This window comes from Pempheris klunzingeri, chromosome 21 (genome assembly GCF_042242105.1).
Source record: "Pempheris klunzingeri isolate RE-2024b chromosome 21, fPemKlu1.hap1, whole genome shotgun sequence".
NCBI lineage: Eukaryota > Metazoa > Chordata > Actinopteri > Acropomatiformes > Pempheridae > Pempheris > Pempheris klunzingeri.
This window is the reverse complement of record NC_092032.1, coordinates 124,453-138,527: the sequence shown is the minus strand read 5'-3', so window position 1 is coordinate 138,527 and position 14,075 is coordinate 124,453. Positions and strand designations below refer to the sequence as shown.

At 49.5% G+C, this 14,075-nt stretch overlaps 1 protein-coding gene across 1 annotated transcript in view; it reads right to left on the bottom strand.

Moving 5' to 3' along the window:
• Positions 1-201: 201 nt before the first annotated feature.
• Positions 202-14,075, bottom strand: part of LOC139221374 (uncharacterized) — an 87,371-nt gene continuing 73,497 nt past the window's right edge. Inside the window, 5 exon segments of the mRNA XM_070853315.1 lie at positions 202-460; positions 462-514; positions 693-757; positions 1,852-1,868; positions 12,609-12,638. Of these exon segments, the coding sequence (XP_070709416.1) occupies positions 202-460; positions 462-514; positions 693-757; positions 1,852-1,868; positions 12,609-12,638 (424 nt within the window).

The following is a 14,075-nucleotide window of genomic DNA, read 5'->3' as shown; positions in this document are numbered from 1 at the left end:
ATTCTTCTCTATTCGTGGTCCAGCAAAACTTCTGCGGTCTGACAGAGGGACAAACAGTTAGTCGAGCAGATGTCTTGCAGTACAGACTCAACATGCAGGGCTCGGGCAAAAACTGTGATCAATTCTTAGTTGAGTTATCAAGGACTGGCAGAGAACATGCACAGCTTGACAAATGAAACACTTAAACATTTTGTCAGTGTTTTAGTTGATGAGTTTTGCACGTAACTCACGAACTCTTGGAGACTCATCTGTCGTGGTAACATCAATGTTATAGATTGTTGTCTGCACAAAAGTATAGAACTGGACCAGGGACTCATCATAAGATAGGTTGAACACGTAGTGGGATTTAAATAGTTCATCAAAAGCACCCAACGAGCTGGCAGCTTGGCAGGGGATGAGCTGTTTGTCCACAACGATGTAGAAAGTGTCAGTCCTGTTCTGGGTTCAGCCAGTGGCAAGCATATGGCTGTTTACCCTCTCTTCCTCGCAGGTGTTCATCGATGCTGCAGCATGACTAAAAACAGAAAAATTACAGTAATAACATGAACATCTTAAATTAGTTAGATTAGTCCTCTGTCTTTTTGCAAACATACATCTCTAGGGGAACCACATACCTTTGCAAGTTGTTTCTAATTGAGATAATGTAACTGAAAAACTGGCTTGTTGGATTTGAACAGATGAGACGAACATACCTTGTGAAAGTGTACCATTTTGTCCACTGCATTACTGGAACTTATCTTGGCCCTCTTCCGTCCAGCTGTGGGTGGCAAGAGTTGGAGAAGGAGCAGCAGAGAAGGCATGTCACTGTCCTAGTCTATCAGGAGGAAAATGGGGCAAAACACATCATTTTTTTCATTTCTACTAGACCAAAATGGCGCCGCGCTAGTGGCTGCCTGTCGCAGCAGCTCTGTTGTTAGTTAAGTTGTTTGTCTCGTTTGCCTGTTTGTCGACTAATTTTTTAGTCTTTTTTTTTGCTGCTAGTTGTTACACACACTGGGTGCCAACATGTGCGTCAGAACTGTTGTGCTGGCCCTGCTTTTTCTGCTACTTTTCACCTGGCTCATTACTCCAGCAGTCACCGAGTCAACAAGCAGCGGACGCTCCATTGTCTACACACGTGAACAGCTGTTAGCCCTCTGTAGCACAGGGAAGCTAACCGGCTACAGGCCCGACGTTACCGATGACCTCAAGAGAAGGAGAAGAGGTCGCCGCTCGGGTGCTAAGTGCCGGAATAAGAAAAGGCACTTCAAGCCTACTGTCCCCGCCATCATCACCGGGAATGTGAGATCCATCTCCAACAAGATGGATGAGCTAACGGCACTAACACGGCACCAAAGGGAATATCGGGAATGTAGCATGATGCTGTTCACGGAGTCCTGGCTAACGGAGCAAACACCGGACTCCAACGTCACTCTGGACGGGTTTCAGCTGATACGGGCAGACAGGACTCGGGAGAGCGGCAAGAGAAAGGGAGGGGGGCTTGCTGTGTTTGTGAACGATAGATGGTGCAACCCTGGGCACATTACCATCAAGGAAAAACTTTGCAGTGGGGACATTGAGCTGCTAGCCATTAGCTTGAGGCCATATTACCTGCCGAGGGAATTCTCGCATGTTATCGCGATAGCAGCGTATGTCCCTCCATCTGCTGATGCTGACTCGGCCCGTGATGTCCTCTACTCGAGTGTAAACAGGCTGCAAACACAGCATCCACAAGCCCTCCTCTTAATTACCGGGGATTTCAACCATGCCTCTCCCTCCTCCATACTGCCAACATTCAGCCAGTATGTCACCTGCTGCACCAGAGGAAATAAAACACTGGACCTTTTCTATGCCAACACTAAGGAGGCATACACATCATCCCCTCTCCCCTCCCTGGGAAGATCTGATCACGACCTAATACACCTCCTCCCCTTGTATAAGCCTCTCGTGCACAGACAACCAGCAGTCACCCGCACAAAACAGATCTGGTCCGAAGAGTCGATGGAGACTTTAAAAGACTGTTTTGACACCACGGTGTGGGATGTGTTCTGTGAGGACCACAGTGAGGACATTGACAGTCTTACCAGCTGCGTCACGGACTACATTAATTTCTGTGTAGACTCCACCATACCCACCAGGACAGTAAGACTGTTTGCAAACAACAAACCATGGATTACTCCGGACATAAAAAGCCTACTCAAAGACAAAAGGAGGGTTTTTAAGTCAGGGGACAGGGAACAGATGAAGAGTGTGCAGAGAGAACTGAGGAAGAACATCAGAGCGGGAAAGAGTAGCTACAGGAAGAGGATGGAAGAACAGCTGCAGCAGAACGATGTCAGGGGGGTCTGGAGGAGTTTGAACACCATCTCAGGACGTAACAACTCCAGACCTGCGCTGGACATGGATCAGGAGTGGGTGAACAACCTGAACAGGTTCTTCAATAGGTTTGAACAACCAGCCACCCCTCCCCCCACTCAACCAGCCCTGCTGCAACTTCCCCCGACTGGAACCCCAGCTGCTCAAAAGACTCACACCTCAAACCCCCTACCTGCTGCTTCTCTACGACCCCCCTGCCTACCATCTACTCCACAAACCCCCCTCCCTGTGGCCCCCTCACAGCCCCCCCACGCACTCACTGCCCCCCCACCCAGCATGGTGCTCTCCACAGCCCAGGTAGAGAGAGAACTGGCCAGGCTCAAGGTCAAGAAGGCAACAGGTCCGGACGGCATCACCTCCAGGCTCCTCAAATCCTGCTATAGGCAACTGTGCAGGATCGTGGAGCATATCTTCAACATGAGCCTGAGGTTGCACAAGGTGCCACAGCAGTGGAAGACATCTTGCGTGGTACCGGTACCCAAGTCATCTCGTCCTAGTAACTTCAACGACTACCGTCCAGTGGCCCTGACATCTCACCTGTCAAAGACCCTAGAGAGGTTGGTCCTCCACCACCTGCGCCCCCTAGTGAGCTCATCTGCAGACCCGCTGCAGTTTGCGTACCAGCCAAGCATTGGGGTCGAGGATGCTGTCATCTTCCTCATGCAGAGATCACTGTCTCACCTGGAGGGATCCGGAAGCACTGTGAGGATCATGTTTTATGATTTCTCCAGTGCTTTCAACACCATTCAGCCAGAACTCCTGAGGGGCAAACTGGACCGTGCAGGAGTGGGCCACCAACTTACAGCATGGCTAGTGGACTTCCTGACCAGCAGGCCACAGTTTGTGAGGACAAAAGGCTGTGTGTCTGACACGGTGGTCTGCAGCACGGGGGCACCACAGGGGACCGTCTTGGCTCCTCTCCTCTTCACCCTATACACAGCAGACTTCACACACCATACAACAAACTGCCACCTTCAAAAATTCTCTGACGACTCAGCCATCGTCGGTCTCATCAACAACAGAGACGAGGGGGAGTACAGAGAGCTGAACAAAAACTTCGTGGACTGGTGCCAGCAGAACTGCCTCCGGATTAATGCCGGAAAAACCAAAGAGCTGGTAGTGGACTTTCGTCGGCACAAAGACCCTCCCTCTCCGGTGAACATCCAGGGAACGTACATAGAGATTGTGGACTCTTACAAGTACCTGGGTGTTCACCTCAACAAGAAGCTGGACTGGACTGTTAATACTCAGGCACTCTTCAAGAAAGGCCAAAGCAGACTCCACCTGCTGCGTAGACTGAGGTCTTTCGGAGTGGCGGAGGGCCTCCTGAGGACTTTCTATGACTCCGTGGTGGCATCAGCCATCTTCTACGGTGTGGTCTGCTGGAGCAGCAGCATCACGGCAGCAGAGAGGAAGAGACTGAACAAACTGGTGGACAAAGCCAGCTCTGTCCTGGGCTGTAGCCTCGATCCTGTGGAGGTGGTGGGTGACAGGAGGATGGTAGCGAAGCTGTCATCAATCATGGACAATGTCTCCCACCCCCTACATGAGACTGTAAGAGCCCTGGAAAGCTCCATCAGTGACAGGCTTCGTCACCCACGATGCTCCAAAGAAAGGCATCGCAGGTCCTTCCTCCCTGCTGCCATCAGACTTTACAACCAAATCTGCTCCCAGTAGACCAAAGACCAAGAAAAAAGGAACAAGTGCAATATTTCATATATATTTATATATTTATATTTTCCCCATGTGCAATAGCCTTTCTATCACCTCATTCTTTCACCATACATTATTTTTTTGTATATACTGTACATGTAAACATACATATATTTTATATTTTTTTATTCCCTTTCTTTGTATGTGTGAACTGTATCCTGTTGAATCAGAACTGCTGATGACTCGAAATTTCCCCATTGTGGGATAAATAAAGGAATATCTATCTATCTATCTATCTATCTAGTACCTACTTAGAAAGCACAAAGCAAATAGCACTAGCTGTTTGGAATATAAACCAAGCATGTCATGTAACTTACTCGTGTCATCGTTCTCTGTGAGTTTCTCAGAAGCTTTCAGAAGTCGGCACAGCTCAGTTGACTGAGTCAGGTGTTTGGCCTCTTTGATAACTGTAGGGATGCTTTCCTATGGTTGCAGCAACGAAGAGAGGAGTCCAAGATTCATTCAAGAAGTTTATGTAGGTGTACGAGTTCGGAGTCCAACATCACAGGCGTAGATGAGACTAAGGAATACAGAGTAAAGCTACCACATATATAGGATTCTACAAGCTATATCTGGTTTCAGATACATGAGAGCATGTCCCAAGATGGACTTGATCTTTCCTTAGAACAACCAGTTGTCCAGACAAAGCGGAGTCAGAAGAGTAGTATGCTGACTTGAGAGTAACATATATACCATGTATGACACAAGTTCCTACAGAATCATGTTACATGAGAAAAACCTTCTAACAATTTCACCCTTTTTTTTATTTTTATAACATTTTAACTTCATCATTTCTATTTGTATTTCAACAAATTTGAACACTCTTCACACTTTCAAAAGTAGATCTCTCTAACACTCCTCTGGTTCTTTCTACCCCTTCCTAAATGTAGCATGGCTATCCTTCATGCTGGGCTCCGGGGACGAGGGACCTATTGTTTTAAACCCGACCCCCCGTTCACCCAGACTTCCCATGCTACATATGAGAGGGCGGAATCCTTCCCAGGCAAATTCTTCAGTACAATGATGCTGATTCTTCAATCGTTCATGTTATTAATATCTTTTGAATGATTGTAGTTTTTTCTTCTTCTCAATCCTCTCTGTCCATGTATCTCTCGGACTCGTCCTCAGATCATGAGTTTGAAGAAACGGAGGTGGAGTCAGATTCGTCTCTCTCCGCATGCGCATAGATGTTCACTGTCTTAACCGGGTTCTGTATCATAGTCATATTAGTGATAGAAGAGACAGATTTCAAAATTAGTGCTCGAATGATGGGTAGGCAACAACATATCACTATAGCAACAATGAGAACGATTCCCATGATGGGAACGCCTAGTCCTACTAACCATGCAATAATGGCATTCCCTCCAAAGAACTTGCTAATAGAATCCCATGCTTTGTTGTTTATATATCCTCCAGTGAGTCGTGCTTCCCTGTTAATGTTAACAATCCCTTCTTGAATCCTTTCAAGATTCTTAATGGCAATGGTCAAATTACCAATTCCTTCTGACTCTGATGGAAGATATGTGCAACATCCTTCACCAACAATAGCACATACTCCTCCTTGAGGGGCTGTTAAAGCATCTAAAGCTACTCTATTATCACTAACAAACCTACGAATTGAATACGAAATTCATTACTGATAGCGTGAAATCCCATAAGTGTGGCGTTAGCTACCAATGCTAGATCATGGCATGTAAGAGCTATAAGGTAATGGTTAGCATATTGTAGCTCTGTATTCCAAAATATTGATCTAAAAACTAATTGAGAATGGGTGTAAATTTGAAAGTTGTCTTCCAATTCCAATAGGTTATGTCGTGTAACATGCACAATCCACATCTACCTTGAAAGAATGGAGGTAAACTGTTCCACACGTTAGTTTCACAACACCAATAAAAATTTGTAGTTGGTGGGGTGCCCATTTGTGCTAATTGGGCATAATCACTTTCTGAATCAATTATAAAACGGCACTGTTCTATTTTCAACCAACCCATGATTTGGCCTTGCCGTCTACTCTGACGTCCTTCTAGACATACGTCAAATATGTCCGAAGAGTTAAGCGATGCTGAAGATTTAATGGGCGTGATTGCTAAATCGGCAGGAATTCTTGAAATATATTTCTCATAAAAAGGTTGGACATTCCATCAGTGAGGGATAATTCTCAGTAGATTTAAACTTTTACATTTAGAACAGAAACATCATCCCCTTCTCCCTTACTAATGGTGATGTTAGAGTAAATGGCATATTGAATCACATTATAGAAAGAATTGTTAATCTTATGAACAAATTTAGTGGTTTGACCAAATTGCATTTTATTAAGTTTAATTATGGGCCTTGGAGCTGACCTGGATAATTCGTGAGTACCTGTTTTGGGGTGTTTCTGAATTACGTATTGATAGGCTAACGTGCACAAAGAAGGTAAACCTTTAAGACCTATAAGGGGTTTAGCCACTAGTACGAATAAATCCTGAGTTGATTCGGGTAGAAGAGAGCAAGCATAACATGATTTGTTTGTCATTCTTCTAACCCTTCTTTGAATTGACTGATACCATAAATTTGAGGCAAAAGGATGATCAGATTCTGCATGTATTTCCACATCTTTATACTGTAGGTTTTCACTGTTTTCTTGAATGATCCACAGTGTATTAGAATCATCTGGTATTGGGGACGGCCACTCAAATGTTTTCAGATCTTTACCTGTTGTTTTAACTGCTGTATCAGCGTCTCGAACTTTTGTATCGAGTCCTCGTTCTGACCTTGAACTAAAATTGGCTGTTTTTGGAATCCAATATGGTGCACAAGATCCTTGCCAATTAGATGGGATAAAGGTGTACAAGTTTGTACACACAGCCAAATTAGACAATGAAATGCTGGAAACGGGTAATGAGCAAAAACAAATAAATTGTGGCTACATCCCTGGGTAAATCCCATGTTATATCGTATAATGCTGGTTATTGCATTCACACATACTTGAGGAACTGGGTACTGGATTGCCTGAAGAACTATAGGTTGAAAATCTGCAGACGCTTCAGAATCCAAATGTACATAGAGATTAGGTGTTAAATGTTTCCATAGGTTATTACAAAATTCTACCGTACGTCTTTTGGTCACTGAATTTAATACAATAATTCTAGTACTAATGTGTTCGTTGATTGTGGACTGATAATCAACACGAACATCTACTTCCTGAGCTTCTATTGTCACAAAGATGACTTTGTTAATGTAATAAGATGCAGTTGCATTAGGAGTTAATGGGTAATACAAACATTGCATTTCAGATTCTGTCACTGGGACGTGTTCCAACATGTCTACATCTAAGTGGGATCTAGGTTTCAGATTTGTGGATTTGTCTGTTCTCTTCATGCGTGCAAGCATTCTTAAAGCTTCATGCTCCCGTCATCTTCCTACTACATTTTCTTCATGTTTTATGTTGTTTTTTTCATTTTTGTATTTCTCGAATTTAATAAATTCACAAAAAACAAGCATGCAGCATGCAATAATAAGTGCAATCGCCAAGCCAATAAAATGATGTGACTGCAACATTTTAAATTTAGTAGTTTTCTCATGCTGTCTCTTAACGTCACATCTCCATTGGGTGGCCCCGATTTCGTTGCTGACGACTTCTATGCCGTCGATGGTGTCACAGATATCATTGGTGCTGGTGCTAGAGGTGCAGTCTTGAGTCTGGTTGTGTGAATCCATTGAGGTTGACCTTTGACTTTGACTGCGGTGCGTGTTACCAGAAGCACTTGCGTTGGAGGCCCGTAGTGTGGCTCACCTCCTGTCGGCTTCAAACTGCGTACCAAAACATAGTCACCTGGTTGAAAAGTGTGCATAGGCTTGTCAGCTGGAAAGGGGAGAGAATCTATCACCTGCTGGGAATACTTAGAGACAAAAGAAAACAAGTTTTTAACATAAATTTGTTGCATTTCTTGCAAATGTGTTAAATCCAACATTGAATTTTCATTTACTTGAACACATAAAGGAAAAGGACGTGCCATTAGTACCTCATGAGGTGATAAACCAGTGGTCTTATTAGGCATTGCTCTTATCGAAAGAAGCGTTAAGGGCAATGCTTCTACCCAATTCATCTGTCGTGATTGATGAATTTTAATTAATTTCTCTTTGATTGTTCTTTCTACTTGTCCTGAACTTTGTGGATGATAGGGAATATGAAAAGTCCATTTAATTCCCAAAGTTTGTGCCAATTGTTTAGTTACTCGTGACGTAAACGGTGTTCCATTATCGGAATCTATACTCAACAGTATTCCGAATCTGGGAATTACATCTTCCATTAAGCATTTTACCACAGTTTGTGCATTTTCCTTCCTTGTGGGGAACGCTTCCGGCCATTCTGAAAACCTGTCCACAATTACCAAGAGGTATGAATAACCCTTGCATTTTGGCATATGTGTGAAATCAATTTGCAATGACTGGAATGGACCTTCTGGTCTTGGCAAATAATCATGTTTTGGTGGTGTGGGGGTGTGGGCTGGTTTTGCGCTCAGCTGCAACGGAGAGAGGTGCAGGACTGGCCCAGGAGATGGCGCAGGAGAGAGGTAAGTAGCACAAGCGCACCTGGAAACAGGTGCAGTAAATTGCCTCTCTCCCTATTTAAGGAGTAGCACGCCGGGACCCAAGGGGAAGGAGAAGACGTGTGGCGAGAGCCGGAGCTAGCGGCCACAGTGTGTGTTAAAGTGTGCGCTGGAAATAAAAACGTTGAGCAAAAACCCGTGTCCGGGCCTTGGTGTTCGTGCTGGGTGAACCCACAGAGACAGTCTCTTGCTACACTGGCGCCCAATTCCCAGCACGACAAGGACATGGTGGAACAACCTGCCCAGCTTCTGGCCGAGCTGGCCCAGATGCTGGGGCAGATGGCCCGGAGGAGCCAGGAGCAGGCGGCGGTGAACCGCCAGCACATGGAGATGCTCCAGGCCCACGCGGAGCGGCAGACGGCGGTAATAGAGAGTCTGCTGGCCCAGGCGGAGGCCGCATCACCGCACGGCACCCCCCCCGCACCACTGGCCGATCTAGCGGTCCACAAGATGGCGGCAGGGGACGACCCGCAGACGTTCCTCGGAGCGTTTGAGGCGACGGCGAGGGCATGCGGGTGGCCAGAGGCGGAGTGGGGAGTGCGCCTGCTGCCCCTGCTCATAGGGGAATCCCAGACGGCGGCTCTCAGCTTGCCGGCGGCGGACCGGGGGCGCTACGACGCCGTCAGGAAGGCGGTACTGGAGCGGACAGGCTGTTCGCTGGTGGACCACCGGCGCCGCCTCCGAGGGTCTCGGCTGGACCCGGGGGGTCGGCCCTTCGCGGACGCGCTGCAGCTCCGAGAGGCGGCGACCAGGTGGCTGCAGCCAGGGGAGATCGCCGAAGAGGGGCGGCTGGTGGAGGCCGTCGCGTTGGAGCAGTTTGTGGAGGGGCTCCCAGCGAGGACTGCTGCGTGGGTCCGCTGCCACCGTCCCGCCCATCTGGGGGCGGCCATCACACTGGCCGAGAACCACCTGGCCGCGCATCCCCGGAACCAGGGGGACGACGGAGCTCAGGCTGCGGAAAGACCCACCCCCGCTCCCCGCAAGAGGAGCTTCGCCCCACCGGCGCAGCAGGGATACCCAACCGGCCCCCCCTTACCGCCGGCCAGCAGCATCGTCCCTCGGCTTCCCCCCCCGCGGGTCCCGGCTGCTACCCGCACCATCTCCCGCCCACAGAGAGTCCCTCAGACGTCAGGGCAGGACTGCTGGCGGTGCGGGCGGCCCGGGCACCTCCGCTCGGAGTGTCCGCTCAGGGAGGTGGGCCAGGTGATCCGGGTCGCCGGCCCGCCAGCACCCTCCCCCGGGTCAGGTGAGACATACCGCGTTCCGGCAAGGATCCAATGGAATTTCCCCCCTTGGGGGATCAATAAAGGTGAATTGATTGATTGATTGATTGATTGGTATACATCAGGCTATGGTGGATTCGGGCTGCACGCAGTCCATGATTCACCAGAACCTGGTTCGGCCCGGGGCTTTGGTGGAGGCAAGGTGGGTGGATATCAGGTGTGTGCATGGGGATATTCACCGCTATCCCATTGTGCCGGTGGAGATTAGATACCGGGGGAAAAAGCATAACGTGAAGGCAGCTGTAAGCAGCCGCCTGGCGCACCCCCTGATTCTGGGGACTGATTGGCCGGGTTTTCATGGTTTAGTGGGGCAGTGTGCAGGGGTGCGTTCACGACCGGTAGGGACATGTGGTGTCTGTGCTGTGCTCAGCGGTGACGCAGGGTCGTCCGACGCTGCCGAGGGGGAGGGGGAACCCATGACGCCTCCACCGGAGACGCCGAGGGTTCCCGAAATCCACCCCATGGAAGATTTTCCACTCGAGAAGTCTCGTGACGACACCTTACGCTCAGCCTTTGACCAAGTGATAAGTATTCATGGTCACTTGGTGCGCCCTGACGCAGCGCAGACCTACCCGCACTTTTCCTTGCGGAGGGACAGGTTGTACAGAGTGAGTCGTGACACTCGAACAGGACTTATAAACACCCAATTGCTGGTGCCAAAAAGCCGCCTGGAAAACTGTTTCCCGGCTCATTATAACCCGATGGCCGGTCACATGGGGTATGATAAAACACTAGACCGGATAATGGCCCGATTCTATTGGCCTGGCATTCGGGAGGAGGTACGCCGCTGGTGTGCATCCTGCCCTGAATGCCAGTTGGTTAACCAACCGGCCATACCGAGAGCGCCATTGCGCCCATTACCACTCATGGAGGTCCCTTTTGAGCGCATTGGCATGGACCTCATCGGGCCATTTAACCGGAGTGCACGCGGCTATCGCTTTGTGTTGGTCCTGATGGATTACGCAACGCGATACCCGGAAGCAGTGCCGCTGCGCACCATCTCTGCAAAGAGTGTGGCGCAGGCACTGTTTCAGGTCATCTCCCGAGTGGGGATCCCGAAAGAGATCCTCACTGACCAGGGCACCTCGTTCATGTCACGTACACTGAGAGAACTTTACGGATTACTGGGCATTAAGTCTGTTCGTACCAGCGTCTACCACCCTCAGACCGACGGGCTGGTAGAGCGGATGAACAAGACCTTAAAGTCCATGATCCGTAAGTTTATTCACGATGATGAACGCAATTGGGACAAATGGCTAGACCCTCTGTTGTTTGCAGTGCGGGAGGTGCCCCAGGCCTCCACGGGATTTTCTCCCTTTGAACTGTTATTCGGCAGGAAACCAAGAGGGGTGCTGGACCTTATTAAGGAAAACTGGGAGGAGGGTCCAAGCCCCAGTAAAAATGAGATTCAATACGTCCTGGACCTGAGAGCAAAACTCCACACTTTGGGAAGGTTGTCACGTGAGAATTTGCTCCAGGCCCAGGAACGTCAGCAGCGCCTGTACAACAGAGGATCGCGGCTGAGACAATTTGCACCGGGAGATAAAGTACTTGTATTGCTCCCATCTTCTAGCTCCAAATTACTCGCCAAGTGGCAAGGACCCTTTGTGGTCACACGACGAGTGGGCGACGTGGACTATGAGGTGGAGCGTACTGACAGGGGAGGAGCCACACAGATCTACCACCTCAACCTCCTCAAACTATGGAGAGAGGCGGAGCCTGTGTCTCTGGTGACGGTAGTTGGAGAGAGAGATGAGTTGGGGCCGGAGGTACCAAATTCCACCAAATCCGCTCCGCTCCATTGTGATGACCATCTCTCGCCGTCCCAGAGAGCAGATGTAGCCCAGTTGCAACAGCGTTTTGCTGATGTGTTCTCCCCCCTGCCAGGACGTACCGACCTCATACAGCACCACATTGAGTCTCACCCAGGTGACGGTGCGTTCACGGCCCTATCGGTTACCTGAACACAAGAGAAAAGTGGTTCAGAGAGAGCTGGCAGTCATGTTAGGGGGTAATAGAGGAGTCCCACAGTGCCTGGTCCAGCCCCATCGTTCTTGTGGTCAAGAAGGATGGGTCTATCCGGTTCTGTGTGGACTATCGCAAGGTGAATGACGTGTCACGGTTTGATGCCTACCCGATGCCGCGGGTCGACGAGCTTCTGGACCGGCTGGGCACTGCGCAGTTTTTCACCACGCTGGATCTGACCAAGGGCTACTGGCAGATTCCTTTGTCTCCAGAGTCCAGGGAGAAAACGGCCTTCTCCACTCCGTACGGTTTGTACCAATTTGTCACACTTCCGTTCGGGTTGTTCGGGGCCCCAGCCACATTTCAACGCCTCATGGACCGGGTGCTGCGTCCGCACGCTGCATATGCTGCCGCCTACCTGGATGATGTCATCATCCACAGTAACACCTGGGCGGAGCATGTGCGGCGGGTGGCCGCGGTGCTCATGTCTCTGAGGCAGGCGGGGCTCACGGCTAACCTGAAGAAGTGTGCGGTTGGTCGGAGGGAGGTACGGTATCTGGGGTACCTCTTGGGCGGCGGGCAGGTGCGGCCACAGGTAGACAAGACCGCGGCGATTGCGGCCTGTCCGCAGCCCAAGTTCAAAAAAGAGGTCAGGCGGTTTTTGGGACTGGCGGGGTACTACCGCCGGTTCATACCGGACTTCGCGGACCTCACTAGTCCCCTGACCGATCTGACCCGAAAAGGTGCCTCAGAGCCGGTCCAGTGGACGAAGCAGTGCCAGCGGGCGTTTGAGAGGGTGAAACAGGCTCTCTGTGGGGGGCCACTTCTGCACACGCCTAACTTCTCTCTCCCTTTTATGTTGCAGACTGATGCCTCGGACAGAGGGCTGGGGGCCGTTTTGTCCCAGCAGGTACGGGGAGTCGACTGCCCCGTGCTGTACCTGAGCAGGAAACTCTCTGAGCGAGAGAGCAGGTACAGCACGGTGGAAAAAGAGTGCCTCGCCATCCGGTGGGCGGTCGGTGCCCTGCGCTACTACCTCCTGGGACGCCCATTCACCCTCTGTTCGGACCATGCTCCCCTCCAGTGGCTCCACCGCATGAAGGATACCAACGCCCGGATCACCCGGTGGTATCTGGCTCTTCAGCCTTTTAAGTTCACGTGATCCATAGACCGGGGGCACAGATGGCTGTGGCCGACTTCCTCTCCCGTCCCTTGGGGGGTGGGGGGGGAGTGGGTTAGGCCGGACGGTCCCCGGCCTAAGTCGGGCGGTGGAGGTATGTGGGGGTGTGGGCTGGTTTTGCGCTCAGCTGCAACGGAGAGAGGTGCAGGACTGGCCCAGGAGATGGCGCAGGAGAGAGGTAAGTAGCACCAGCGCACCTGGAAACAGGTGCAGTAAATTGCCTCTCTCCCTATTTAAGGAGTAGCACGCCGGGACCCAAGGGGAAGGAGAAGACGTGTGGCCAGAGCCGGAGCTAGCGGCCACAGTGTGTGTTAAAGTGTGCGCTGGAAATAAAAACGTTGAGCAAAAACCCGTGTCCGGGCCTTGGTGTTCGTGCTGGGTGAACCCACAGAGACAGTCTCTTGCTACAGGTGGATTTACATGTGGATTACATTGCACACAAATCAGACAACATTGAATGAATTGTCTTACCTGCTTTTCTAATCCTATTGTGAAAAACAGTTTAGAGTTACTGCTTTGTAATTCACATGAGTTACGCCATGCACATAAGTAATAAGAGAATCATATGCTAATCTTGGTAACACTACACGTTGATCGCTGGATTTCCATAGCTTGTCACCATCTTTGTAGCATTTTTTCTATTCCCATAATCTTATTTCTGCGTCATCAGCTTGAGATTGGAAAGTAATTAGATCTTCAACTGTAAAAGGTGGGTCAGGGAGTTGTGCTAAGATTAAGGTAGTGGGCATCCAAAGTGGAAAGGGTGCATTAATTGCTGCATCCTTAGCGTGTTTGTCAGCTAAATTGTTTCCTTTAGCCACATCTGAGTTTAGCTTTGAATGTCCCACACATTTTACTATAGCAATTTGTGCTGGCAGCATCATAGCTGTTAAATTCTTGACTAAGTCAGAATGTTGAATTGGTTTTCCAGCATTTGTTATAAATCCTCTGTTTTCCCAAATCTTACTGAAATCATGTGCCACTGAA